We start from the raw sequence: 27,214 nt of genomic DNA, 5'->3' as shown, positions 1-27,214 counted from the left end.
CTAAGCGGTATTTTGCTTGAAATGTCTGATGTACTAGATTGTTCAGTTGGAAATGAATATGTTCGAGTTGTAATATCGTCTGTACTAGTAGATCGTACTGCTGCTGTAGAATCTGTATGGGTTCCGAAAAGTATCGTTGAAATGTCGTAAACACTTGAGTGGAGTGTTGTTACTAAATCTGGTAGAGTTTCGGAGTATATTGTTGAAACATCGTATGTACTAGATCGTTCAGATGAAATTGAACCTGTTCGAGTTTCAAGATTTGTAATCGTTGACAGTTCGTTTGTACCGCCTGTCGTTATATCTGCCTCAGTTTCAAACAACATCGTCGAAATACTGTCCGTACTAGATCGCACTGTTGAAACTGAATCTGTTTGAGATCCAAACAATATTGTCGGAATATCATCTGTTAATAAAGATACTGCTTTCGTTTTATCGGATGTAGCTGGGAATGTAGTATATGTCTCCGCAGAAGTAGAAGTGATCAGGTCGCTAAAGAAAGTAAAATAATTTGACGAAGATGAAACTTGACGAGAAGTTACACCGCCTGACGTTTGGTCTTGATCGATAACGATGGTTGTCATAGCCGTCGGAGAGTGGTACTCAGATGAGTACGAGGTTGTCATTTCTGGCGTTGGCGGCTGTGTTGTGACGATTTCGGTTGTTAGTATTGTCTGATCAATGCCTGGTGATTCAGCTGAGGACATAGATGATGTTTTCGATTGCGATGTTGTTGGTTTTCCTGTATGATATTGTGTGAAAAGAATATGGATTTTATGGGCAAACAGCGGTTGACTCTCCAAGGTGTAATTATGCCGCATGTCTGGCCCCCTTAATTTTTATTCTAGCTATTCATAAAAAAGTAATTGAACGACAACGTTATGCCAGTATGATAACGAAGACAATTAAAGACTTTAATTAACATACACACACAACACATGCACAAATAAAATTTGATAAGAGACATCGATTTACTTTCATTTTCCAGCAAAGAATATGAACTGCAGAATGAGTAGCATAATTGTGGATTGAAACAGGGATGGTGTTTCTGTTGATTTGTACACTGTCACCTACCCGAAGCATTGAATAAACGCCGTTTTCGGGCATCATATTTTACAACTTATTACTAGGTAACAAGCTGATGTTTCTAACAAAGACAAATTTATGTTTATAAGTGGTTCAAAAGGACATGAACGTATGAGGGTGGGCAGTTACTGATATTGGTTTATTCATATTTGTTCGTTAAAAAGGGTATCAAAAATCCCCACTTACCATGACATGCAGTGAGAGACGGGTCAGGAATCCAATCATCTCGAAAACACAGAGTTGAATCATGACCATCTTTGATGTAGGATGGTTCGCAATGAATGTACAGCACGAAAAAGTCATCGTAATAGGGTTTATCTGGTTCTACGTACAAACCTGGAACTGTTAGGATTGGTGGGGCACAACCTGTGTTCAAGATATTTAAAGAAATAAAATAAACTTATTGGTGAGAACATAGAACGAAGAGTTGTCCTTAATTGGACTTATATTAATTTGGAAAAGAAAACAAAAATGTTATGTTTGTCATGTTTGTGGTCAAAAGAATGAATTCGGAAATAAAGAGAGGACAAGAGCGGAGGATGAAGGAAAGAGAAGTGGAAATAAGGAGTAGGGGAAAAGAGACAGAGAAAAGGAAGTTATAAAAGGACGGGGGATAGTTAACATACTAATACTGTATATTGGTCACCATTCATCGAAAAGTAAAAAACAAACACTTACCACCATCGACTTGCAGAAGTTGACAAATTGAGGAAAATATAATGAACCAAATTTGCTTCATCGTATCTCATTATTTAACCTGAATATAGAAAGAAACTGGACCAAAACCCTTTGAGGTTTATTTGTATATGAATGCGGACACCTCTGCTATGATTGGAAGTGACAGCCGTACATTCGATATTATTTGGCCACACAGGTCTTTCAATTATTATTTGGTACTCAAGTCTGTCGGCAAAACAACGAAAAATAGTTGCGTCAGGAGCTGAATAAGGTGCAATCACCTGTAATACATTATCACAAGATTTGTGTGGGTGTGCGCGCGCGCGTTAAGTTTTAACATGTTAAATACATGCAGATTTTCATTAAACACTTTAAAAACAGTAAAATCAAACAACACAATACATTTAATAGGATTCATTTGTTTGTTTAGGAAAACACGACAACGACTCGACGAAGTAATGAAGCAAAGAGTAATCTCATCGTGAATTTTTTTTTATCTATTTCATTGCACATTGTATGTTTATTTACAATATCATGTGTATATATCCATTTGTAAGTTAACACTTTTCATGCTCTTGGGGAGGAGAGATTTGTTCAATAATAATACTTATTTATCTTAGTTCTCAAAAGGAAAGCTTACGCAAACAAATATTAACAAGCCGAATGTGTTTAACCATGATTCTATGTTTGAATGGTGGACCAATGGTCGTTGATTCAATAGCACATTCGTAATCATTCATCAATGTCTTCAGGAAAAAAAGATTGATGCTTTCCAATGATTGGCATGCGTAATACAGGGAGATTTAAACACTTCACAAGTACTTCGCCTTCAGATATGCATCCTTGCCTAAATGTTTGAATCATTTAGAGTATTAGATATGTATGTGTGTACCCTACGACTAGCCAAATAGTTCGAAGTAACTTTAAGCACGCTGTTATCATGTTATTATGAATGTTTATCATGATGTTCGACAGTATCTCTTTTGAAAATATTGGAAATGGAAATAAACGAAATGAAATGTTTCAATAGTTATAGATTTACAGTTTTGCCTTACTTTTTGATTTACTGGTCGAACTTGGACTTTCAATCAACTTAACTTTGAGCTAAATATTAAATTAGCTTTTGTAAGCAATCGAGTGTTGATGATGTTGGGTTCGACATACTGATCGAAGTGTTTCAAAGCTTGTCTCTTTAAAAAGCAAACCCACTCGATTCTCATGTAAGTAATTGTCCGGGCGTCATTTTTAGCATTGAATAATATAAATATAAGATATATATATATTGTATCTAAATGCAATACAAACATAACTTTAAGGCATACGTAGGAATTCGGTCAGGAATTCTAGCTAACAGCCCAAAGAACGCGATCAACTGCATGTTGGAAAAGCGTCTTCGTGTTCCAGGGGTGCCGTGTCTATTAATTGTCGCTCCGAGAGATTCTCCCTCTGAGGACCCAAATAATTAAAATGATGAATTTGGACATTTCAAAATTGATTCATAATATTTGTCCCTCTGGATTATCCATAAAGTATTTTCTAAGTCTTTCACTGTTTTGTTTTTCTCCCAACTAATAGTGAAGTATGCCTGGATCTTCCGGGTCTGAGTACATGATTGCGCCTGGGTTGTATACAACGCTGGACTCGACCTGTAGTTATGTATTGGACAAAAAATGAGAAAAAAATAAACATTTTGTGCATATCGATACAGCTAGTATTGCAAATGTTTGGTAATATATATGTATTTTTGCAGGCAGGATTATAAGAAATATCGAACTTGAAAAACACGAATGAATTGCCAATTAGGACACACTTGACGTCAATGTCATGAACCATTTCGTATAATGAATGTTATTTGGTTAATTCAATAAGGGTATCTAATTTAAAGTTTATTAATTAGATTTCAAGTTTTCATTTATTCTAAAATCATAAACATCTTTTTTCTTTCATAGAAAGATTTTATTCAGAAATCAAACACGAAAGCAATTCAATTTACAAAAGAATCATGAAGCGAACATGTTTACAACAACTGTACATGCGTACTATTATCTAATGATATGACAAAATTATGGTGTTTTTGACTGAGAACCCTTTCAATTTCACAATAGCGTTTCAATACGCTCTTAAAAGAGCTAAAACACAACCGATTACCCTTACAACGTGTCGAAAAATTGAAATATTTAGCATAAAGAATATAACGGTTTCCAGTAGAGTATTGAGCGTCAGGGCAACCAAACAAAAATAAATTCTTATTCAAATACACGTTATTGTTCAAATAAGAGGTTTGAAAGTTTTGAATAAATTGTTGAGTTACAGGGCAGTCCCAAAACAGATGTGAAATACTTTCAACAGAGGAAGAACAAAATGTAAATGAATCAGATTCAGACAAGCCAATATCGTAAAGATGTTTGTTCACCCCCATTATCCGATTGTGAAGTTTATATTGAAAGTAGCAGAGTTTTGTAGAAAGACAGCATTTAAAGGAATCATATACAATCTGTTCCAATTATTAACCGGTTCATTTAAAATGGATGCCCATAAACATAAACATGCTTACTGTGCTTTATCGCACAATTAATACCTTTATTACAGTCTCGTGCAGTTTCAAAGTTTTTTTTTTACTAGAAATCTTCTGATTTATTGCAGAAACGTCGCTAACTCTTATGTCCTATTTAAAAGTATAAAAGCGTTAGCGTCAGCATAACATTTGGTTTGATTAGATTCGTGGATAGATCTAGAACAGAAAAAAGATATGCAACTTAGCTTACACATTCACTAGAATCTGATGCATCGGACCTATTGTGATCGCTCCTTCGTCTCTGTTTAGATATGATAACGAATATGAGGGTGCCACAAGAAGCCAACAACCAGAGTAGCGATGCCCCTCCTATGCTACTAGCAAATATTACCCACCAAGCTGTCTGGGTCCCTTCATAAATAATGATTTAAAAAAGACAGAAATGTTATATGTTGTCTTAAAAGTTGATGGCAACGGAAGGGCAATTAACAAGACCTGAAAAATAATGAATATACGATGAAAGACGAAAGATAAAGTAGAAGTACGCATAGGAACCCTCATTATATACAAATTTACACTTACTCTCTACATTGCGTATAAAAAGTTTATATTTTGAAAAAGCCCTTGAAAAAAAAAAATACAACATGTGTGTAATGTTTTCACATATAATCTTGGTTTTGGGTCTCATCTATCCAATGAAAGTAAAAGTTTTGACAGAATGTTACACTTGAGTGAGCACTGTCCATTTTTTACTCGCAAAAATCTGTTTGCCCAGAAATGCTCGTTTTCACGCTGTGTCAAGGGGTAAAGGCGAAATCAAACTTGCCCTTCAAACATTTTAGTCAATAGAAATAAAACGGATATATTTAAGCATTTTGCATCAATTTTGCCACCCAGATTGAAAGGTCAACACTTCGTAAGCACAACCTGTACCCTCTGAGGACCTATGTAACTGAATCTGAACAAAATTTAATATCAGACATCTCCAGCATTTTTTCATTAAGTTTTTTATCATTTAAAGTGGGTTTATATTTCATTTTTCATTCAATACTTATTTCTTAACATTTTTCCAAGGCTTGAAAATGGTTAACATATAAGTCCAAGCTATTTCAAGTACATCACAGCTCAGTGTAAAACAAATATCGTCATGATGGCCTCGGTGTGGGGGAGTGGGGTGGGGTACAATGCACTCTTCGAAGTGTTTTGGGCCAGGAAACAAGTTAACAAGGGAAAAAGATATCTTCAAATCAATTTTACTAGCGAAATTCCACGTGTTATTTTTTATTAAGGTCTACTTTTATTCGCATAACTATTTAAAAGTCTTGCGCAAATCATTTTCACTAACTTTTCAAAAGTAAGTGGTGCTCGCTCAACAAATATTTGTCGACAGTTATATCGCCATTTGCTTAGAAGGATCTGTACCAATGTTAAAATGTAAAAACAAACCTTTAGGATATTACAAAAGGTATAATTTTACAGGAATTTTTTCTAAGTGTATTTTTTATACTCACTGTAGAGTAAAGAGGCACTCCAACGGGACTGATGCCTATTATAACTTCGTGAGGAGTGTGAATTGAGACGAGTTTAGCTAATTTGCATTTAAAGGGTGTACTACGGGAGATCTTCGTATTGAAAACGATTAATATGATAAGTAAATACGTATAAACAATAATTCATATCGTGTTATCCTGATGTCACCATCGCTTCCTGTCATTAAAAAATAATACATGTCAGGTCATCTCAATTCATTAAAAATTGTGGTGGTGTATTTGCAAACTTAGCAATTTCCCTATTTTACAAGCAACATAATTTGAAAGTAACATTTCTCTATGACTTGGAATACTTCACTTTGGTTCAATGCCAATAAATGATGGGTTAAAGGTCATAATTATGTAAGGCCATATGAACCTCTACTAGATTTATATACCTCTTTCTTCCGTAGTCCCTTGTTGATCAACTGTAACAATGTTTGTTTTAGTTAACGGCCCAGTCCTGTCTGGTGAAATTGTAGTAGATTCTTCTTCCGTTACAGTTGTTTCAAGAATAGGGGTAACAGGAACCATTGGGGTGGTCGACTGGTAACTTGACAGAGGGTTTGTGGTTGTTGTAGTCTCACCAAGATTAAAAGAGGTAGGTACGATATCTGAGGTATCGCTGGAGATGTCATTGCTTGTTGACATGACTGCGATATACTGCGAGGTAGTTCTGAGGCCTGGAGTGACAGTCACGTCACTTGAAGGAGCGCCCTCTGTTGTGTCAGTGGTGCCTTCAAAAAGGGTAGAGAACGATGTAAGTGTTCCTTTCATGGAAACGTCTAATTTACTTGTCGAAAGGGTTTCCTCCTGTGCAATGGTGGTAGGGTTTGTTGTTGCTGAACTGGAATGGATTCTGTCTGGTTTTAGTGTGTTCATTACTATTTCCGTTGTGAGTCTTTGTATGGTTTGAGGATTTCCAGGAGACTGTTCGCTGACACCAATAGTTTTCGAAAAGACTGTCGTTTGATCTGTTTCTCCTACGCCTGTATTTTCGGTAGGAGTTTGGAAGTTTGGAACAGGTTTTGCAGAACTATTGATTTCTGGCAACACGTTTGTGGTGGGATCACTGGCCCGATCACTGGTTACTGGATGCCCTGTTGTCTCGGATGTTCTCAGCGGTGGCTTAAAACTAGTAAGAGTTGTAAGGATATCATTGGTAGCACGGAAATTGGTTGTCCATTCGTTTGTGGGATCAGTTGAAAACGTATCACTCGTCTCCAAAACTGCCAGCGAAGTCTTATCCATATAAGTATAATCAGTTGATTTGTGAACCGTTATGATATCATTAGTGGTAGTATAGTCGCTAGAGCCAACTTCAGAATAAGAAATAGGCGAATCGGAAGTTATCGAAATGTGCGACTCCGTCGTCAATATCCGAGTTCCACCCGTAAACTCATCGGGTGTCCCTGGTGCTAATGAGGTAGTTGAATATGAAGTTGTAGATGCTCCTTTAAGAAACGAAATGAGAGGGGGGAAACATGATTCAGAACCGCGCATTAATTTTAGCGGCAAACACAAACATGACAAATGCGTAATATACTTTTAAATAATACGGATAATAACGCAGTTCTTGTATAGCGCATATCACATCATGTCATAACGTCCCTGTGCGCTTCCAAAAGACTTTGATGTTATTACCCTTATTTTATTATGACCCTGGCTTTAGCCCCGCAGCCTTTTACAGTGTGGTGGCATTTGAAGGAATATATTCCTGCAAGGTACCCATTCACCTCCTCTTGGCTGAGTGCAGCACAATGTGGATGAATTTCTTGCTGAAGGAAATTACGCTATGGTTGGGATTCGAACCCACGATCCTCTGTTTCAAAGTCAGAAGACTAATCCACTTGGCCACAATGCTCCACACTATATGTTTTCTACCCACTGTTTAATACCTCATGACGGAAATGTGATGCATACCATGTTCTTCTTCTATTTTTAAGTAAGAAGACTGATTTATCTCGCCATATTTCGGTATTTTCTGTGGAAACCAATCTTTATATGCCCACTTGCCTACATTGTCATGACTGTTTGTATTGTATTGTCTTTATTTACGGTAAAACTTACATTCAGTCAAGCAGACTGCTTATCAGCAGGCCCATCAACATTTAAAAACGTGTAAAAGTGAAGCAATACGATCTAAAGCATTACTTTAACAATAAATAAAAAAATGAAAATCAATTAAAACTGCATAAAACCACAGTGTGAAGAAAAATTATATAAATTCTTTAGCCCCCCCCCCCATGGTAAAACATTGTATAAAATGAACGTGTTACCTGTGCAAGTTGGAACCTCTGTAGGTGACCATAAACCATCTGTACATACCATGGTCTCTGTACCTTGAAGGATGGGTCTTGTGGCAAAAGAGCAGTTAAAACCGATCTCACTAGAATGTTCATAAAATGTCGAAGATGAATTTCCTGTTGAAGTCAGAAAGTGCAGCACACCCGGAGGAACTTCAGGCACCTTACAGTATCCTGTGTTTAAAAATGATGTGGATAATGTTTAATTTCTGTAACATAGTAAACCCTTGCAATTACATAACATTTGCATTTTTAAAACCAAGTCCCATTTTCAAGGGCTACGTCAATAATGTAAACAATATTCTGGCAGATCAAATTAACGATTTTACATATTATTTACTCACTCAAAGGTTGCACCCGATCGGTGGGATGACTTAAGAATACGTTCTTTTCACAATCATGATGTTTTATCTCTTTAGTTAAGCTTCGTCTTGCATCATCAACTACGCCATCTACGGAAACTTTCGGATGAATATTGCAGTTCGTCCAGTGAAATGTACCACACGTAACGTTAATGATTTTCAAAAAAGAATGCCAAAATTGGGCATTCTATAGACCAAAACCATTCCCCAGAACTCAGCCGACAATGATAGTGGTGCACTGTTTAAGGCTAAATTTTTAGCTGTTGGCACGGTGCAAATATATTCACTTTCCAGGATTCGTAATCACTAATTTCAAGTCAAATAGTCATGAGGGGTTTTAAAGAATTTTGTTTTCGTGTATGTGTGTGTGTTAAGTGTCACCTGTCGTTGTGTAAGTAAAAATAATTCATGGTAGAGTCAGGAAAAATACGAACCAGTTTGGTATGTTATCATTTTAACAATGGTATCGATATGCCAATTGAGATACTGTAGACCTGTATCGTATTAAAATTAAAATGACAAAATACAATGCATGGTTCGTCAGCTCTTGTATCATAATGCTCAACAATAGAGGGCGTACTGTAGCAAAATCGTTGAGATGGGTCAGGGTACCATCTAGAATCCCAACAGAATGTAAACCAGATCATAGGAGTTGAGATGGTATCGTTGCAGTAGAGAAGAAAACTATCACCGTGGATGAATTGGTTGTCGAGCCGGGACTGCTGCGGGATCACATATATATCATCGTCCAGGATTGTAGGATACGTTGTGCAATCTGAAAGCGGGAGAAAAAACGCGATATATAATGTCTCAATGAAAGCGAGCATAGTACTTTATATGTTTCTTTTCTTTCACATGGAGAGTAAGTTCTAACCTCTCTGTGGGATGGAACTGTTATTGTGAAAGGCACTGAAAAATCACAACTCAGCTAAATACATATAGCGATTCGAAGCAAAAGCGGACATTTCCGAAAAACAAATCTCAATCACAATTTTCAATTAAAACTCATATGGAAGTTCATAAATATAAAAGGGAGTTCACTCTTATTTATTTCTTCTTACGCATCTTACAGAAGAATATGAATCATGCAAAAAGTTATATACTCTCTCCCTCTCTCTCTCTATAAATATCAAGCGATATATAGGGGTTTTTTTTACTCAATTTCAATTTAACTGAAAACTATTGTTTTTTCAGTTCGATAATCTGAAAGCCATCATTTTAAATCATATTAAAAGAAAAAGAATATATAAATTATGGGAAAGGTTTAAAAACATCTAATTTGTGGTGGCGGATAAAGTGTAATGCGACTGACTGTAATGTTACTAACCGGAGTTTGTTCATCCACAAAAGAGACTCGAAGTTGCCTCCCAAATGAAATGTCTTATTTGAGAATTATATATGTAGGTAATGATTTGCAGGTATTGAAATTGGTGAAAGTGTTTTGATTTGAAAGAAGATTTTAAAAGTAATCAGACACTTTATGTTCCATTTATGTGTAATGCGACTTACCGATTTGGGGGTCGTCATAGCGTCCATAAGATACAGCACCAAGTATTAGAAAAGACACGTAAAAATCTATTGAGACTGACCTTTCAATCGCCCGTATGTATTTTTTCTAATTCAGAACACAAGGATACCCGTTTCTGGATTAAAAAGAAATGGACCGAGGGCCAGATGACTTTTCGTTCTGATTCGTGACCACCAGTTCAATGAAATTTAGGACTATATCAAGGCTTCAACGTCAAAGACACTATTCTTGTGTTGTAATTATACTTCCTAACATTTAAGATATGAATCACCTGTACATTAAAGATCAATCAGTTATAAATATATTAAAAGATTTGTGAAACAAAACCAAGGCTCCAAAATCGACAATGCCATTGATAGTTCTTCCGGTAAGCATTGTTTTCTGTATCGCTGCTAGTTGAGTGATGGCGCACGAGAGGAGGGGAAAGTTAAGAACTTCTTTAAAGAACTTCTCAAACAATTCTAATAAAATAAACCATTAATTACCAGAGTTGGCAAAAATATACAATGTAAAGAAAACTAACATGCTGATTCTTGATAAAATTAGTAGAATCTTACTATGGCCGTCCGGGGGCAGCGTGAAGTATTCTTGGGTGAATACGGGTTGTGGTTCCAGTGTAGAAGCTGTATATTCGCTAGTTCCAGATGCTGCAATTCGTGAATGAAACACGAAGAAAAAAAAATTTATATATATATATATATATATTCTATTCTATTATATATACATAATATAATAATAATACTATCGAGTATTACACATAATCTTTGCATTTCTCATCAGGCTGAAATTTCTTAACGCATGGAAAATATCACTATATGGAGAATATTCACTTATTATTCATTATTTCTTTATCTGAACGGATAAAGACAATTAAGATCGGTAAGCAGCGGTGCTTTTTAATGATACACTGCATTTGTCACCACGTAGAAAGTGACCCAGAATTCATTTTTTTTTCCATTTATTTAACGATTTAACAAGCAAATTATTTAACAAGCAATTTCATTGCAAACGCAAAATAATTTCATTATAGTCTAAAGAATATTTAAAAATAATTAAGTGAATATACATAGTGCCAAGAATTTATGACGACATTACTAGCCGGGTTGCAAATTTTGTGAATCATGATCCCGAACGTAGTGCATCATTGTAATGTTTGAAGCAGATGCATACTTATCATAAACATATCACATACTTATACATGAAGGTAATGCATCTGGACTCCATGCACCGTCGATACAAGCCAGACCAGCTGGACCAGTCAACAACCCATTGGTACACGTGAATTCCAGCACAGAGTCGTGAGTATACATCCCTGAATGGAACAGACCGGTGGAATGGGTGTATGCCAACGGTGCAGATGTTAAAGGTGGGTCGCATGGAGCTGCAAAATAAGTGGGCATTGTATAGATATATTGTTGCAGTGAAAAAAACACTCATCCTCCCATCCCACTCACACATTCACACACACACACAAACATATACAAATACACCCTTACACACGCACACCTTCCCATTCAAGCAGCCAACACAACACACACACGCGATAACCAGCATGGACTTGCCCTCAATTTATCCATGTTTACTTTCAATCACATGGATACCTTTCTGCAGTTGGTTTATGACCATTCTTGGGAGAAAATCATGAACATACGGCTCATTTATTTGTATGTGTTTTCATATCTTCATCTGATATTACAATTTTCTATTTTTTCGTGCAGGATACATTCCATGCTTAAACAGAAATTGCAAATATAATCCAATTAAATTAGATTTTTTTTCTAAGAACAATGTGGCACGTCAAATACTTTAATTGAATATTATTAAAACACGATGTTAGGAAGTCTCTGAGGACGAATACATATTTTTATAGTTTCAAACGTTGATTCTTGCAAGGTCAGGAAACTACAGGCGTCATTGGCCCAAATTAATTTAGCCCTATAAAGAGAAAATGCATTATGATAGTTAAAACTCAGTCATGAATGAACATGGCTAATGGAAAATTCGCCAACAATGTCATCATTTTTTTTAAATATCAGCTTTGCTTTCTGAGGATTTTAATAGAAATAACAAAAATGCCGCCATTAGTTACCATAACATGCGTTTCCTGATATATCAGGAACCCATGCTCCATCAGTACAGACAGAAAAGGCTGTTCCTCTCGTCGCGTAGGGTATGGGTGGACAATAGAGAAGAATAAAATCATCAAGAATATATTCATCTTTCGTTGGGTTTACTAGAATATCCGAATCCAAGTTAGCAGGAAGAGTACAGACGGGAGCTATATGGAGAGAGATCGTTAAAACTTTCACAAATTTGGAGGAGGATAGTTCTTGTAGCTAAAAGGGAGCAAGAGTTAGAGCAAGTCAGAAAGTTATAGGCATACATCAAATATTTTAAGGTTCGTAATCACATTTTTGCAATTGATAGTTTAAGCGAATTAAATGTGACTAAACAAAGACGACCAAATTCAATTTTTCCCACAAGATAGGACTTGGCTTGGCCGGGATAAATCTTACTATCGACCCCTGAATTGTCCTATTGCTATCGCCTTCTGGTATTGACTAAAAATATAATTTTAAATTGAATGATAATGCGATTGCCTTGCTTTTCTATATCATTTACTAACTCTGAAAACTTTGTTTTGCCAGTGATTACACATGATAAGATTGTTCTTAAAGCTGAATACTCTCGAAAATTAATCCCCCTCTGAAAGCCTTACCTTCACACGTCGGGTAACTGAGTTGATCCCACACACCATCGACACATACTGTCCTAGATGTGTTACTCAAAACTTTCGAAGTCACTATACACTTGAAGGAGAGCTCGGCACCATGTTTGTATTCTGGTAGTGTGTCCCCCGTGGATTGTTCATGATGTGTTAAATGCGATGGCACTGACGGCGCGGAGCATGGAGCTGCACAAAGATAATGGAAGAAAAGGTAGAATTTGAGAATTATGTAGAATTTTGCTTAAGCAAACAGAATCTACAGAGATAAAAATAAACACGATATTTGGTACATCCTTACCATAACATGCCTTGCTGGAGATGTCGGGTAGCCATCCTGTCTCCGTACATTGAGAGAATACCTCGCCCACAGCAGTGTAAGGTGGTGGAGGACAAGATAGGATGAGAAAATCGCCAACGTCATAACGATCCTTCGTAGAGCTCAATATGACGTCAGGGTCAAAGTTAACTGGTAGCATGCACCATGGTTCTACAAAATACATGGCGATAGAAATGAATTCATATTTTAAATGTTATATTGAATTTTGAAATGATCCCGAATCTTAACAGAATCTATTAGTCAAAGCTGTCATAACATTGAGACTTCTAGAAGAATTATGCTTGTTCTAAAGATTATTAAACCCTCTGGGAAAGTGTAGAACCAGTTGAGTGTGATGAGAAAGAATAGTAATCAAATGGACAATCCTCTTTTATATTTGTACTAAACGAAATACTGATTTAAGATACCAACAATATAATATACCTTGACGATCCGTTGTAAATGGATATTTGTCCGATGTCTTACTCGTGGAGACCATCATTGTGGTACCTCTGTCCGGCTCTGTTGGTTCGGAAGTCTCCATCGATGTGCTTACGGTATCAGGCATATATGTCCCTGTTGTCACGGGGTAAAGATATTGTGTAGTCATTGTCGGGTTTCCATTAATCTGAGTGAGAGTTTCCGTCGGTGTGTGTGGTACAGAGGTCATAAAAGATGAGAGAGTTTCGGTCACTGAACCGCTTTGTGAAGAAGCGATCGTCATTGTTGTATGTTCCATGTCTGGGGTTGTAGTGCCATAAGCAGTTGTGACCAAGGTATCAAAGGTTACGCCCATGCTTGAGGTTTCTGACGACGGTTGGTCCGTATCATCAGATTCCGTTTGTACGACTGAGGTAATTGAAGCCATCCCTTGTGTCTGCTCTGTTTGACGGACTGGTGTCATATGAGACACGTGATCTGAGGTATGAAGAGAATCCCTGGTGCCTGATGACGTTGCCGTCGTTCCACCACCAGATGTAGGTCCCATGTCTCGGGTGGTAGCACCATACGCCGTTGCGATCAAGGTACCAAAGGTTAATGCGTCAATGCGAGATGTTGTTGACGTCTGTTGGTCTGTTTGTTCAGCTTCAGTATGTTCTCTTATTGAGGTTATGTGCGTTGGCCCTTTTGTCTGCTCTGTTTGGCGGTTCGACGTCATACGAGACACGGGGTCTACTGTAGTCGGAATGTCTCTGGTGTTTGATGATGTTGAAGCGGTTCGTTCATCAGAAGTAGGTCTCATACCTGCACTGGTAGCGTCATAAGCCGCTGTGAGCAAGGTACCAAATGTAACGTCAATACGTGATGTTGCTGGCAAAGATTGGTCAGTTTCATCAGATGTAGTATGTGTTGCGAATGTTGTAATGGACCCCAGTCCCATTGTCTGGCCTGTTTGACCTACTGATGGCAAGGCACTCAAAGTATCCTCGGTTCCTGATGACGTTACATCGATTTCGCCATCAGTTGACTGGCTGGGATTAAATGTAGTCCAGTTTGGAGGGTCTGTGGCATGTGTCTTTTCTGTGCCGAAACTCGTTGTGCTTGCGAAATCAGTGAGTTGTGGTGAACTAAGCCCTTCAGTCGCTGTACTTGACGTTTCACTCGCTAAGAACTCTGAAAAATCATGAGTACTGTCTTTGGTGGTTGTGAACGGAAATTCAGTGACCCGTGCAGTTGTCCTATAATTGTATGTCGTAGAAGATACTGGAAAAATAATAATTTGACAAGATCAAGTTAATGAGTCTATTGGTAGATTATGACTGCGTTTGAACATGTATCAGAACCTTCTTGCGCCTTACATATTTTCCCCATTTGTTATGTGCTTTTATTATCATTGTTATCATTATCTGCATTAATATGTCAACCCGGACCTTCCAAAATCATTAATAATTCCGAGACATGAACAATCCTTTAAGCACTCTTTCTTTACAAAATTGCATTGCATTTGTTGTGCATTCCAATGGTTCTATACATTTTATTCTAATGAGGCATTGCAAGAAATTCGCGATCAATTGCAAGTCTACTTTCGTTCCCAAAATCAAGCATATAACATGCAATTAATTGCAAATTTGCGATTGATTGCAAATATTTTCTTGCAACACCCCTTAAGTCTGATAAGTATATTGATATTATCAAAAAGTTCATGCGACCTGACGAACCTTCGCAAGTTGGAACGTTTGAGGGATTCCATGCCCCGTCACTGCATGTCGACGAGCTCGGTCCGATGAGAGTCGATCTATCCGGTATGGTGCAATTAAAATCGATGTTCTTTCCGTGAAGATAGTACGTGTCTGAAGATAGCCCTGTATCACTCTCGGCATGAAGAACGTTGTCTGCGACGGATGGAGCGGTGCATCTTCCTGCAGTTATGAAAGTGGGGATATTTCACATAAACCTGTGATGACGTCAATGTAGTATTTACAGTCCATTAAAGATAGAAAAATAAAAAATGCCCGGATTTTCCAATGGTTAGGACTCCCTTTAGGATGGTCCTTATTCATTATTTCTCTCGGTAAAAAACAGCAAGCGGCACAGAAGGTCTGAGAGTGGTATAGCTACCCCTTCATTTAATGCATATTTGTGTTTGGAGCGTCCGCCCCATTTTGCCGATTTTCAAGTGTTTTGTTTAGCAGCCCAATCATATACCGTGAGTTAATAATTAACATACTGAAGCAAAATCGTTGAGATGGGTCAGGGTACCATCTTGAATCCCAACAGAATGTAAACCAGATCATAGGAGTTGAGATGGTGTCATTGCAGTAGAGAAGAAAACTATCACCGTGGATGAATTGGTTGTCGAGCCGGGACTGCTGCGGGATCACGTAGAGGTCGGTGTCAAGAATAGTCGGATAAACTGTGCAGTCTGAAAATATGAGATGCACATAAGAGAGGCTAGGAAACCTAATTCAGTAAAAGTTAAAGGTCAAGTCCACCCCAGCAAATGTTGACTGGAATATATAGAGAAAAATCAAACTAGCATAACATTGAAACATTCATCAAAATCGGATGTAAAATAAGAAGGTTATGTCATTTAAAGTTTCGCTTATTTTTCACAGTACAGTTATATGTACAATACAGTGACATGCAAATGAGTCAGTCGATGATGTCCATCGCTCACTATTTCTTTTGTTTTTTTTTATTGTTTGAATTATACAATATTTCATTTTTTACATATTTGAACATTTGGACCGACTTGACTGAATCATATAGAATTAGATAATGCTAATTCCACATGTTCAGGCAAGAATTAATCACTGTTTCATTTGATAATGAGAAGAAAATTTCATATAATAAAATACAAAAGAAATAGTGAGTGGTTGACGTCATCAGTCTCCTCATTTGCATACCAACCAGGATATGCATATAACTGTTTTGTGAAATCAAGCGAAATTTATTTTAAAATGTCATAACTTTCTTATTTTACATCCGATTTCGATGAAATTTTCAGTGTTATGCTTGTTCGATTTTTCTCTTCTATTCAAATCATTTTTTTGTTGGGATGGACCTGTCCTTTAAAGACGATAAGCCCTATATCCTTTTGGAGTCTGATACGTCGAAACTAAACAAACCCAAGAATCAGACCGAGTCTGTAGTCATGATAGTGTGTTGATGTGAGCACAATGAGACTGGTTCAATCTGCAATTTAATAACAGAATAAACAATACTTGTATACGCTAAATTGACAACAAGTCATGACGCATACAAATAATGTCTACAGATTTCCAAACAAGCAAATAACATCGACTTGCATTACAACTGAAATTATTGTTTCAAGGTCATATCAAATAAGCATACTGTAAATGTCATGTATTGATTAATGGACCCTAAATTCACCTTTTTGTAAAACGGTTTTCATAATAAAGGAAATTAACTACGACTTTGGATGCGTTCCCGTTTACTTCGTTATGTTTACATGGCTTATGACTATGCATGCATCACGTGCCCGATGGCGCCAAATTCAAGTTGCTTGCCTTTCATACACAACTACCATGACTACCGCCACGTATGCTTTCTATTACGTCGTGCATGAATGTACACGTATACGGCGTTTTCATTTGAACACATTCACTCGGCCTACACAACTTAGACACATTATTTCCTTATAACTTAAACCACAATTCAGCATGTCACTCGGCTTCTCTGATATATAACTAATAAACTTCAAAATAAAATAATACTTACGTCATTGGGCTCGTATCACGATAAAAAGTCAATAATAACCACGGACAAGCGACATGCTTCCCATGACTGTACAAAAAGCAACACGCCCTCAATCGGTAAATTCAAATCTAAATAAAAATCGATTTACATGATGAAACAAAAACAGCATCAAAACAAATTGAAAAATTACAAATCTTCATCCTGTACACGACAATCCTCGTCAAATTCTAACTTTACAATTGTTTTTTTTTGTTGCTGTATTTTTTGTTGCTGTATTTTTTGGGGAAAAATATTTCAATCTTCACATTGACATCTATTATCTTGTGCCCATTGTATTCATTGGTGCACATTGTGTGACCCAACGCTATAAGGAATAAGTCCATTGTTAACAATTATGACCATTAACGACATTGAAAGATATTTGAGTATTTCTTTTATAATGAGTGATCAATTGGGCGTTGTGGCGTGCGCCTGTAATCCAAGCTGTGGGGAAGTTACAAATTGATGCAGAGGTTCGAGGTTCGAGCCCTGGTCACGTCTTTCGGATGGTGACGTTAAAGGTCGGTCCCAGACGTAAATAATCATATCTGATTGATACACGTCTGACAAAACTAAAAAAACTCACGGTTATATTGTATAAACGATACAAAACATGAAAGAAAGAAGCTTAGCTTACTCTGTCCATCGGGTGGAAGAGTGAAGTACTCTTGGGTGAAGATGGGCTTGGGTTCCGATGTGGTGACTGCCTCTGTTGTCCCAGCAACTATAATAATTCAAAATGTAAATGATTGCTGAAGTATTCGATCAATAAATAAAGCTGAGAATCGTCTTACATGGTACTAATCAAACCCCGTATATGTAAAATTAAATGATTAACAGTGCGTACTTTTTTAATAGAATTAAAATTCAACCCCCCTCCCGAGAAAACAAATGAAAATGTTTCAAAATATAGGATGATTATTTTGTCATTTTCAGATTTTGTGTATTCCTTTTGACTTTTAATTCTTCAGCTGTTTTACATTTCTGTTCTGTCTAGACTTTAGTTCCTTTGTATTTCTTTTCAGCACTGCCCTTGCAGTCTGAACTTAGGTTATTTGAGTTACATGATATTCAGTTGTCATTCATTCTTCTCTGAATGCCTTTCCTCCAATTCTCTTTTGTCATCTTCATTCCTTCTCTATTCTCTCTTCAGGTGTTCCACTCATTCCATCCCTCACCTGACTCCATAGTTTCTACTTCCATTATTACGTAATCACCAGACATCTTTGTCATCTCATCTCATTCCTTATTGGTTTATCTTATGAATTGGGTTCTTACATTTTAGTTCGATCCTTCCATTTTCTTTAGTTTAATTGGTTGTTACTTCTAATTTAAATATTTATGTACATTATAGAATGATTTGATTTTAGCCGAGGCAAATCAGCCCAGATGTTAAACAGTGCACTACCAGACTTCTTCGGTTTAAGTTCTCTTCATTTTGCGTCTGGTTCACTTATTTCCCTCTTCAGTTTGATAATTGAGTTTGAATTAGAACTTAAGATCATTTTCTACCTCCAAACATATAATTTTCTCAACCTTACAAAAGCAATATGATCTTGATCTGCTATTCTTCTTGAGAACACATCAATCCCAAGAAAATGATCATTTAATTGTAAATGTTTTAATTTCAGACTAAGGATCGGATACATTGATGACTATAATTTTTTCGGGGGTCAGAAAATTGCGCCAGTGTGTTCGCAGATTTACGCATTTTTATACGCACGTCTGGGACAAGTTCTTTGGTGCCAAATCAGTTACATACGGATGGATCATTAAGCGGAGGATATGGTCACCAGCCGATATTAAAGTTCGTAGCTTGCAAACAGTTTCATGAAGTACCCGTCTTGAGTCAGATAGTTTTGATAACTTACACATGCAGCTTGGTTGATCACTAGGAGTCCATGTCCCATCTACACAGGTCAGAAGAGCAGGTCCAGAGAGCACTCCGCGGGTACAGCTGAATGACAAGACTGAGTCGTGGGTATACTTGTCATCCCTGACCAGGCCTTTCGTCATAGTGAACACTAATGGTCCAGACGAAACTATTGCCTCGCAAGGCGCTGTCGGAAGAAAATAGCGAACTTTGCATTATGCACGAATATTTTGTCTGAAAAAAACCATAAACGTAAAGCTAAAATCGGTGTTGAAAAAAAATAAACTACACCATTGTTAATATTAGCGAACATAATCTTAATTGTCGGAGAGTTGCAACATAGTATAAATTGAAGCAATTTTTAATTACCTTCATAAAATGCGATTATGAAAAATTTATATCAACCTTGCATATTTTGTTTTGAATCCTTTGTCATTCTTATCACACTCTTTGCTTTAAAAGTGATTTAAATTTTCATTTGTTTTACTTGGTAAAATATTTAAATACAATTTGTAAGTTTATTGATTTTGTTTTCAAACGAATATAGTTTTGCCAGTTTCCGATTGTATAATCGGGTTGTCCTGTAGAGAGCCCATATTATACGAATTATACGATTCACTTGTCAGCAGGATAATTATCATTTACCATAACAAGCATTGTCTGATATATCTGGCTCCCACCTTCCCTCTGTACATACAGAAAAAGCTGTCCCTCTCGTGGCGTATGGTACTGGAGGGCAATAGAGAAGTATGAGGTCGTCCAACATGTATTCGGCTTGAGACGGATTTATTCGGATATCCGGATCCAGATCGATAGGAATGGTGCACACCGGGTCTTGATATTAAAATAGAAAGAAAGGGAGTTTAACGAAATCTGATAGGGATGATAAACTTAAAAAAAAATAAGATCGGGTAGACTATTGAATCTCAAACAACCAATTGGGTGAGTATTGTATACAGGGACAGGTTGTATAAACAAGTGCCAAATTCAGCTCATACCAATAGTAAATATGCAATAGTAATTATGAACCATATATATTTTTTCGTCTGAATGTATAAACGCGCTATTTGCACTTTAACAATAATTAGCCTTAGGTATTCGACATCCAGTCAGGTCCCAACCAAATAAGCAGCTCCCCATAGGGGGCAGTACGGCTCTTTGTGTTTGGAATTATGATATATTGGCACGTTGAACTGCCCTGAGTATGAAATAGAACATATTGAAATGGAAAGTTTGCTATTTGCATTTAGTTTATGTTACACTAGGCGACATGCATTGATGTTCTAAGGGCAAACAACCTTTTTTATTCCTTAAAAAAATACGTGTGATTGTGATTGTACATCCGCTTTATATATATAATTTCTTTGTACCTTCGCACGTTGGAAAATCTAGGCCAACCCATGCTCCGTCATGACAAGTGGGATTCGGCGTAGCGCTCAGTACTCGCCATGTAGTAGTACAAGAAAACACCAATGTGGTTCCGTGGTCATACTGATCTTTCCTTTCTCCAGATGATGCATCTCCATGTGTTAGATAGACTGGTACTCCAGGGGCAGAACAGGGGGCTGGAAAAGGGAAACATAACATAATTATAGATGTCCTAATTAATGGGGCATGCATGGCTAAGAAACCACATATGACATAAACAAAGTTTATACAGATTATGACTAACTTTCGTGATCAGATATAATACATTGCACTTTTCACTTGAAATATCTGTTTTGAGTATATGAAATGGTACAAAGTCCAGTTTTAAGAAAGAATAACCACTATCCAATGTCAAATAAAAAGTTCACAACCCCCCCCCAAAAAAAAAAAAAGAAGAAGAATAAAACGTCCTAGTGTGTATACAAATGACGGGATTGGTGACATAACCCACTCATTATTTATTTTGCATTTTATGGTATGGAATGTTTTAGTGGGTCCCTCCATTTCCATCTTAATTTAATTCCTATTGAAAAATAGTATACATATTTAAAACCTACAATGTGTTTCCCAAATTGTCTAAGTGTTTTTTTCACAACATATGTACTATTATTTTGGGGGGCATCGGATACCAATATTTATGTTTATATATGACATACAATTTGTTTTTGTTTGATGGAAGTGAAATAGATAATTTGAATTTGAATGTTCCATTTTGCTCCTCATCAAGCGAAGTTCTATTCCTCCCTGAACATATGGAATTTCATTTTACCATTTTATGGTTCAGTCAAGTTAGTCCTTTAATATTGTAACATTTTGAATATAGTATGACTACATCTATATAAAAAAATGATAAAGGGAGTGAGTGAAATCATCGACTCTCATTTGCATGTCATTAAATTGTTCATACAACTACTTTGTGAAAAATAAGTGAACGTTTAAAATGTCATAACTTCCTAATTTAACATCTAATTTTGATGGAATTTTCAGCGTTATGCTTGTTGCATTTTTCTCTATTCATTCAAATCAGTATTTCTCTGGCCTTGGAGTGGACTTGACCTTTAAGAAGCTTACTTAAAGGACAAGTCCACACCAACAAGCAATTTATTTGAATGAAAAGAGAAAAAATCCAACAAGCATAACACTGAAAATTTAATCAAAATCTGATGCAAAAATAAGAAAGTTATGACATTTCTAAGTTTCGCTTAATTTCACAAAACAGTCGTAAACACATCCTGGTCGATATGCAAATGAGGAGACTGATGGCGTCATCCACTCACTATTTGTTTTGTATTTTATTATATGAAATATGAAATATTATAATTTTCTCCTCATTGTCAAGTCAGTGAAACAGTGATTAATTCCTCCCTGAAAATGTACAATTACAATTGTTTTATACTATATGGTTCAGTCAAATCTGTCCTTGTGTTCAAATTTGTAAAAAAATGAAATATTGTATAATTCAAACAATAAAAAAACAAAAGAAATAGTGAGTGATGGACATCATCGACCGACTCATCTGCATGACACTGAGTTGTGCATATCACTGTTTTGTGCAAAATAAGCGAAACTTTAAAATGCCATAACTTTCTTATTTCATATCCGATTTTGATGAAATTTTCTGCGTTATGCTAGTTTGATTTTTCTCTATTTATTCAAATCAACATTTTGCTGGGGTGGACTTGACTTTTAACCCTTGTTCATTACTGCCGTTTTTCCGACAATCCTTCCAATGCGTTGCGTCATCTTACCGTAACACGCGTTTGCGGAGAAATCTGGTGCCCATCCAAAGTCTGTACACTGAGAGAATATTTCCCCAGAGAAGACATAAGGAGGGGGTGGACAGTATAGGATGATGAAGTCACTTACGTCATATCGGTCCTTCCTCATACTTGGGTAAATGTCAGGGTCGAGATCGACTGGCATTATGCAACCTGGGAATAAAAAAGTGTCTTTGCAACAGAGTCTTAATACAATTAAAACCAAAAAGAATTATGTAACAAACAAACCTCATCAATCTCAGATGTACCAATAATTAATATGTTGCAATGGTGCAAAATTTACAATGAAAATGGTTTTATCTGCTTAAAATACGTGAAAGTTCATGTGTTTGTACTTATTCAATGTAGTTAATTTAAATGATTATTCGCAGGTAGGAGCATTGAAATAAACATTAATTAAATTAACAGCTGAAAAAAAGCACGAAAATGGAATAAAGAAATCTAACAGATCATGAGGTCGGGCAGGGCATTCGATACAGTAGGAGCGCAGCTTTAACCAAAAGTGTTCGCTTTGCTATTCAAAATACCATGGTAACGGGACTCAGCACCCAATCAAGATTTCCATGGTAGCTTCATACGAAATAGGTAAAATTAATGCAGTTCTTAATCTTTATAAAACGGACCATTGTTTCTTCCAGGATATTGTAAATGACATAAATTTTTTCAAACAATGGCTGTAATACTGTCGTATCGTATGCGAAGCTTATCATAATATACGAATGATACGAATCTCATCATATACGAATAATACGAAACTTTCGTATCATTTGTATCATCTTTTTTTCATTTAATGGTAACGATATAATTTTCTTTCTTTTTTCTTTTTCCTTTTTACCTAACTGAAACGTCTTCCCATAATAAGTTAACGTACCTACAAGGGCTGTTGTATGTTTAATGGTAGTTATAACAGGTTCCATTTTCTGATCGGTGGTCAACAGGATATCAGTGGTCATTTTGGTTGTACGACTCGTGGCTGGTGCATTCGCTGGTTCATCGGTTGTAGCAAGTAGTGTGTCCTCGGTTGTTGATGTGTCTGGTGTCCCCGCTGTATTCTGTGTCGTTTGATCACTCATTTTGTGAGTTATTAACTGACTATTTTCATCAGTTGTCATGGTTGTTTCAAAAGAGGATTCGTCTGTTGTGATTTTAGGCGTTCCATCAGTTGTGAGAAAGGTGATAATATCAGTCAATTTGTCAATGGTACTTTGAGTTATTTTGTCAGCTGTTATCTCGGTAATTTTGTCAGTTGTAGCCTGAACCAGTTCATCAGTCATAATCTGAGTCATCCCGAGAGTTGTAACATGAGTCACTCCAACCGATAATTTCTGAGTCGGATCTTGGGTACTGATTTGAGCCGTTTCATCAATCGTGATATGAGTTGTTCCACTAGTTATTTTGCTATTTGTACTCTCAGTCGTTTGATCGCTTGTCATCCGAGTCGATTGATCAGTTTTCAGCTGTATACTTGTACCAGTTTCATCTGTCGTAGTTTCAAACACTCCAGTAGTTGTAATCTGAGTTGTGTCCTTGGTATTGATTTTAGTCGTTCCATCCGTCGTCATTTTAGTTGTTTCACCAGTTTGTATTTGTGTGATGATGTCAGTCAGTTCGTCAATTGAACCCTCAGTTGTGATATGTGCAGTTTCGTCAGTTGTCACCTGAGTCATTTCATCGGCCGAAATATGAGTCGTCTCATCAGTTATAATATTAGTCATACTATCAGCTGTGATCTCAGTCGGGTATTCGAAACTGATTTGAGTCGATTTATCAGTTATTATTTTAGTGGTTCCTCCAATTAGTTTGTCATTTGTAGTCTGAACCGTTGTATCGGCTGTTATCTTAGTCGATTCATCAGTTGTAACATGAGCCATTCCTTCGGACGTTACCTGAGTCGGTTCTTGGGTACTAATTTCAGCCGTTTCATCAATCGTGATATGAGTTCTTCCACTAGTTAGTTTACTATTTGTACTCTCAGTCGTTTGATCGCTTGTCATCCGAGTCGATTGATCAGTTGTCAGTTGTATACTTGTACCTGTTTCATCTGTCATAGTTTCAAACATTCCAGTAGTTGTAATCTGAGTTGTGTCCTTGGTATTAATTTTAGTCGTTCCATCCGTCGTCATTTCAGTTGTTTCACCAGTTTGTATTTGTGTGATGATGTCAGTCAGTTTGTCAAATGAACCCTCAGTTGTGATCTGTGCAGTTTCGTCAGTTGTCACCTGAGTCATTTCATCGGCCGAAATATGAGTCGTCTCATCAGTTATAATATTAGTCATACTATCAGCTGTGATCTCAGTCGGGTATTCGAAACTGATTTGAGTCGATTTATCAGTTATTATTTTAGTGGTTCCTCCAATTAGTTTGTCATTTGTAGTCTGATACGTTGTATCGGCTGTTATCTTAGTCGATTCATCAGTCGTAACATGAGCCGTTCCGTCAGACGTTATCTGAGTCGATTCTTGGGTACTGATTTGAGCCGTTTCATCAGTCGTGATAAGAGTTGTTCCACCACTTATTTTGCTATTTGTAATCTCAGTCGTTTGATCGGTTCTCATCCGAGTCGATTGATCAGTTGTCAGTTGTATACTTGTACCTGTTTCATCTGTCATAGTTTCAAACATTCCAGTAGTTGTAATCTGAGTTGTGTCCTTATTATAGATTTTAGTCGTTCCATCCGTCGTCATTTTAGTTGTTTCACCAGTTTGTATTTGTGTAATGATGTCAGTCAGTTTGTCAATTGAACCCTCAGTTGGTATTTGTGCAGTTTCGTCAGTTGTCACCAGAGTCAATTCATCGGTCAAGATATGAGTTGTCCCATCAGTTATAATATGAGTCATACTATCATTTGTGATCTGTGCAGTTTCGTCAGTTGTCACCTGAGTCAATTCATCGGTCAAAATATGAATCGTTCCATCAGTTTTAATATTAGTCATCCTATCAGATGTGATCTCAGTTGGGTATATGAAACTGATTTGAGTCGTTTTATCAGTCATTATTTCAGTAGTTCCTCCAATCAGTTCGTCATGTGTACTCTGAACCGTTGTATCGGCTGTGATCTGAGTCGATTCATCAGCGGTAATTTGAGTCATTCCATCAGTTTCGGTCTGAGTCGTTTCTTTGGTAGTGATTTTCGTCTTTTCATCAGTCGTCATTTTAGTTGTTTCATCAGTTTTAATTTGAGTAATGCTTTCAGTAAGTCTGTCAATTGTACTCACGGCCATTTTATCGAATGTGATATGTGTTGTTACGTCAGATGTCGCCTGAGTCCATTCATCAGTCATGATCTGAGTCATTTCATTAGTTGTAATTTGAGTCATCCCATCAGCATGATCAGTTGTGATCTGAGCCGGTTCGTTTGTAGCGATTTTAGTCGTTGTATAAGTTATTATTTGAGTGATGTCATCAGTTTTCACCTGAGTCGTGTCACTAGAAACTATCTTAGTCGTTTCTTCACTTCTAGTCTGAGTTGCCACGTCTGTCATGACACCAGCTGATGTTGAAAATGAGATTGATTGTACCGGCGATGTATCGGTTATCAACTCCGTTTGCGATTCAGTATTTTTCGAATTAAGAGTTGAAGATTGTTGATCGGTTGATAAGGTGGCAGATGTCACCATGGTAGACTGCAGGGCTGGTGTACCGGTTGTGTTTGTAACAAAAACGACTTCCGTAGGGTTAGTAGGTTCTGCCGTGACTGCATCAGTTGGCTGATCTGACGATGGAGCAGAGCTCGTCTGGATCACGGAAGAGTCTGTCACAGCTGAAGTTTCGGTTGACGCATCCATTGTAATAGTTCCCGATGTCACTGTACTTTGGCCTGTTGCAAGATCAGTTTGAATCAATGTATAAGTAGATTGAGAAGACGTTTCCCTTGACGTTGACATTGTAGGAGCGTCTTTGTTTGTGCTTCCTGAGTTTGTTGTAGGGCTACCTGTCATCTGAGTAGGATTCGAAAGCAACTCAGTTTGTAATGCAGCGTCATTAGTTTTCGGAGTGACTTCCAATAAGGTCACATAATCAATCACAGTAACACTTTTTGTTTGAGCGTTCGATTGTGTTACAATTCCTGAATTATGACAGAGAAAAAAATGATTGGCTTAGCTTGATGCATCAAGTAGATTAAATTATGCGTTTTTAGCAAAACTGTTGAAATAATTCAATTACTGTGGCAAAAAGTCCCGCATCAACACTAGTTTGTTCATATTAACATTAAACGAAATTTCTTACAGAATAAAATTCAGACCTTAGAATAAAATCACATAATAATAATAATAATGCAGTTACAGTGACGAAATTTCTATTAGAAATCAAAGTAGTCAATGGGCTTTTTTAGACTATGAAAAAATAATTAACCGACTACTATATTCCTTATTCTCGCTTGACTTGTATTATATTAACCATTCATTATAAATATTCAACTGGTCAGCATTTGATGGATAAATCTAATCTTACCATTCGAAAATCCACCTGTGAGACAAATCACAATAATCACAATCCTGACATCTGGAACAATATTCCACAAGTATAAATTCCTTGAATCCATGGTGGCAGTATACCGACGGAATAACTGTATTTTCATGAAAACAAGTCTCTTTCTTTTCGGTGAGTGGAGTTTTTCGTATTAGCATCAGATAGGATGTTCAGGATGGCGACAAATTTTAAACATTTTCGTGTTGGAATGATCATTCGATCTGATTCTTCTTTGCCCTTTAATGCTATAAATCAGAGCGTTAAAAACCAAGATTTACAAATTCTATATGTTGTTTATAGTATCTGTTCTAAACAAAGCTGGCGGAGGTAAAATGGAATTTAAATTAGCGAGATGCAAATTTTAACCCAAAGGACACAGGTAGTGATAATTCTCAATAAAAAGCAAAGTCCACCAAG

The 27,214-nt window shown here is 36.8% G+C and overlaps 1 protein-coding gene across 1 annotated transcript; it reads right to left on the bottom strand.

Annotated features, from left to right (window-relative positions):
• On the bottom strand, nt 1-26,112 carry LOC121427890 (mucin-3A-like). The gene is made up of 22 exons (XM_041624463.1): nt 23,199-26,112; nt 22,298-22,480; nt 20,582-20,686; nt 19,767-19,955; nt 19,120-19,308; nt 17,886-17,972; nt 15,717-15,911; nt 15,208-15,408; nt 13,493-14,752; nt 13,031-13,219; nt 12,724-12,918; nt 12,094-12,282; nt 11,197-11,385; nt 10,562-10,651; nt 9,057-9,251; nt 8,088-8,288; nt 6,207-7,262; nt 4,530-4,690; nt 3,350-3,410; nt 1,273-1,485; nt 423-742; nt 1-33 (listed from the first exon to the last, which is right to left on the bottom strand). The coding sequence occupies exons 1-22, from the start codon at nt 26,110-26,112 to the stop codon at nt 1-3; spliced, it is 8,415 nt and encodes a 2,804-aa protein (XP_041480397.1).
• Nucleotides 26,113-27,214: the final 1,102 nt, after the last annotated feature.

This window comes from Lytechinus variegatus, chromosome 14 (assembly GCF_018143015.1).
Source record: "Lytechinus variegatus isolate NC3 chromosome 14, Lvar_3.0, whole genome shotgun sequence".
Taxonomy (NCBI): Eukaryota; Metazoa; Echinodermata; class Echinoidea; order Temnopleuroida; family Toxopneustidae; genus Lytechinus; species Lytechinus variegatus.
This window is presented reverse-complemented; position numbering and strand designations above follow the sequence as displayed.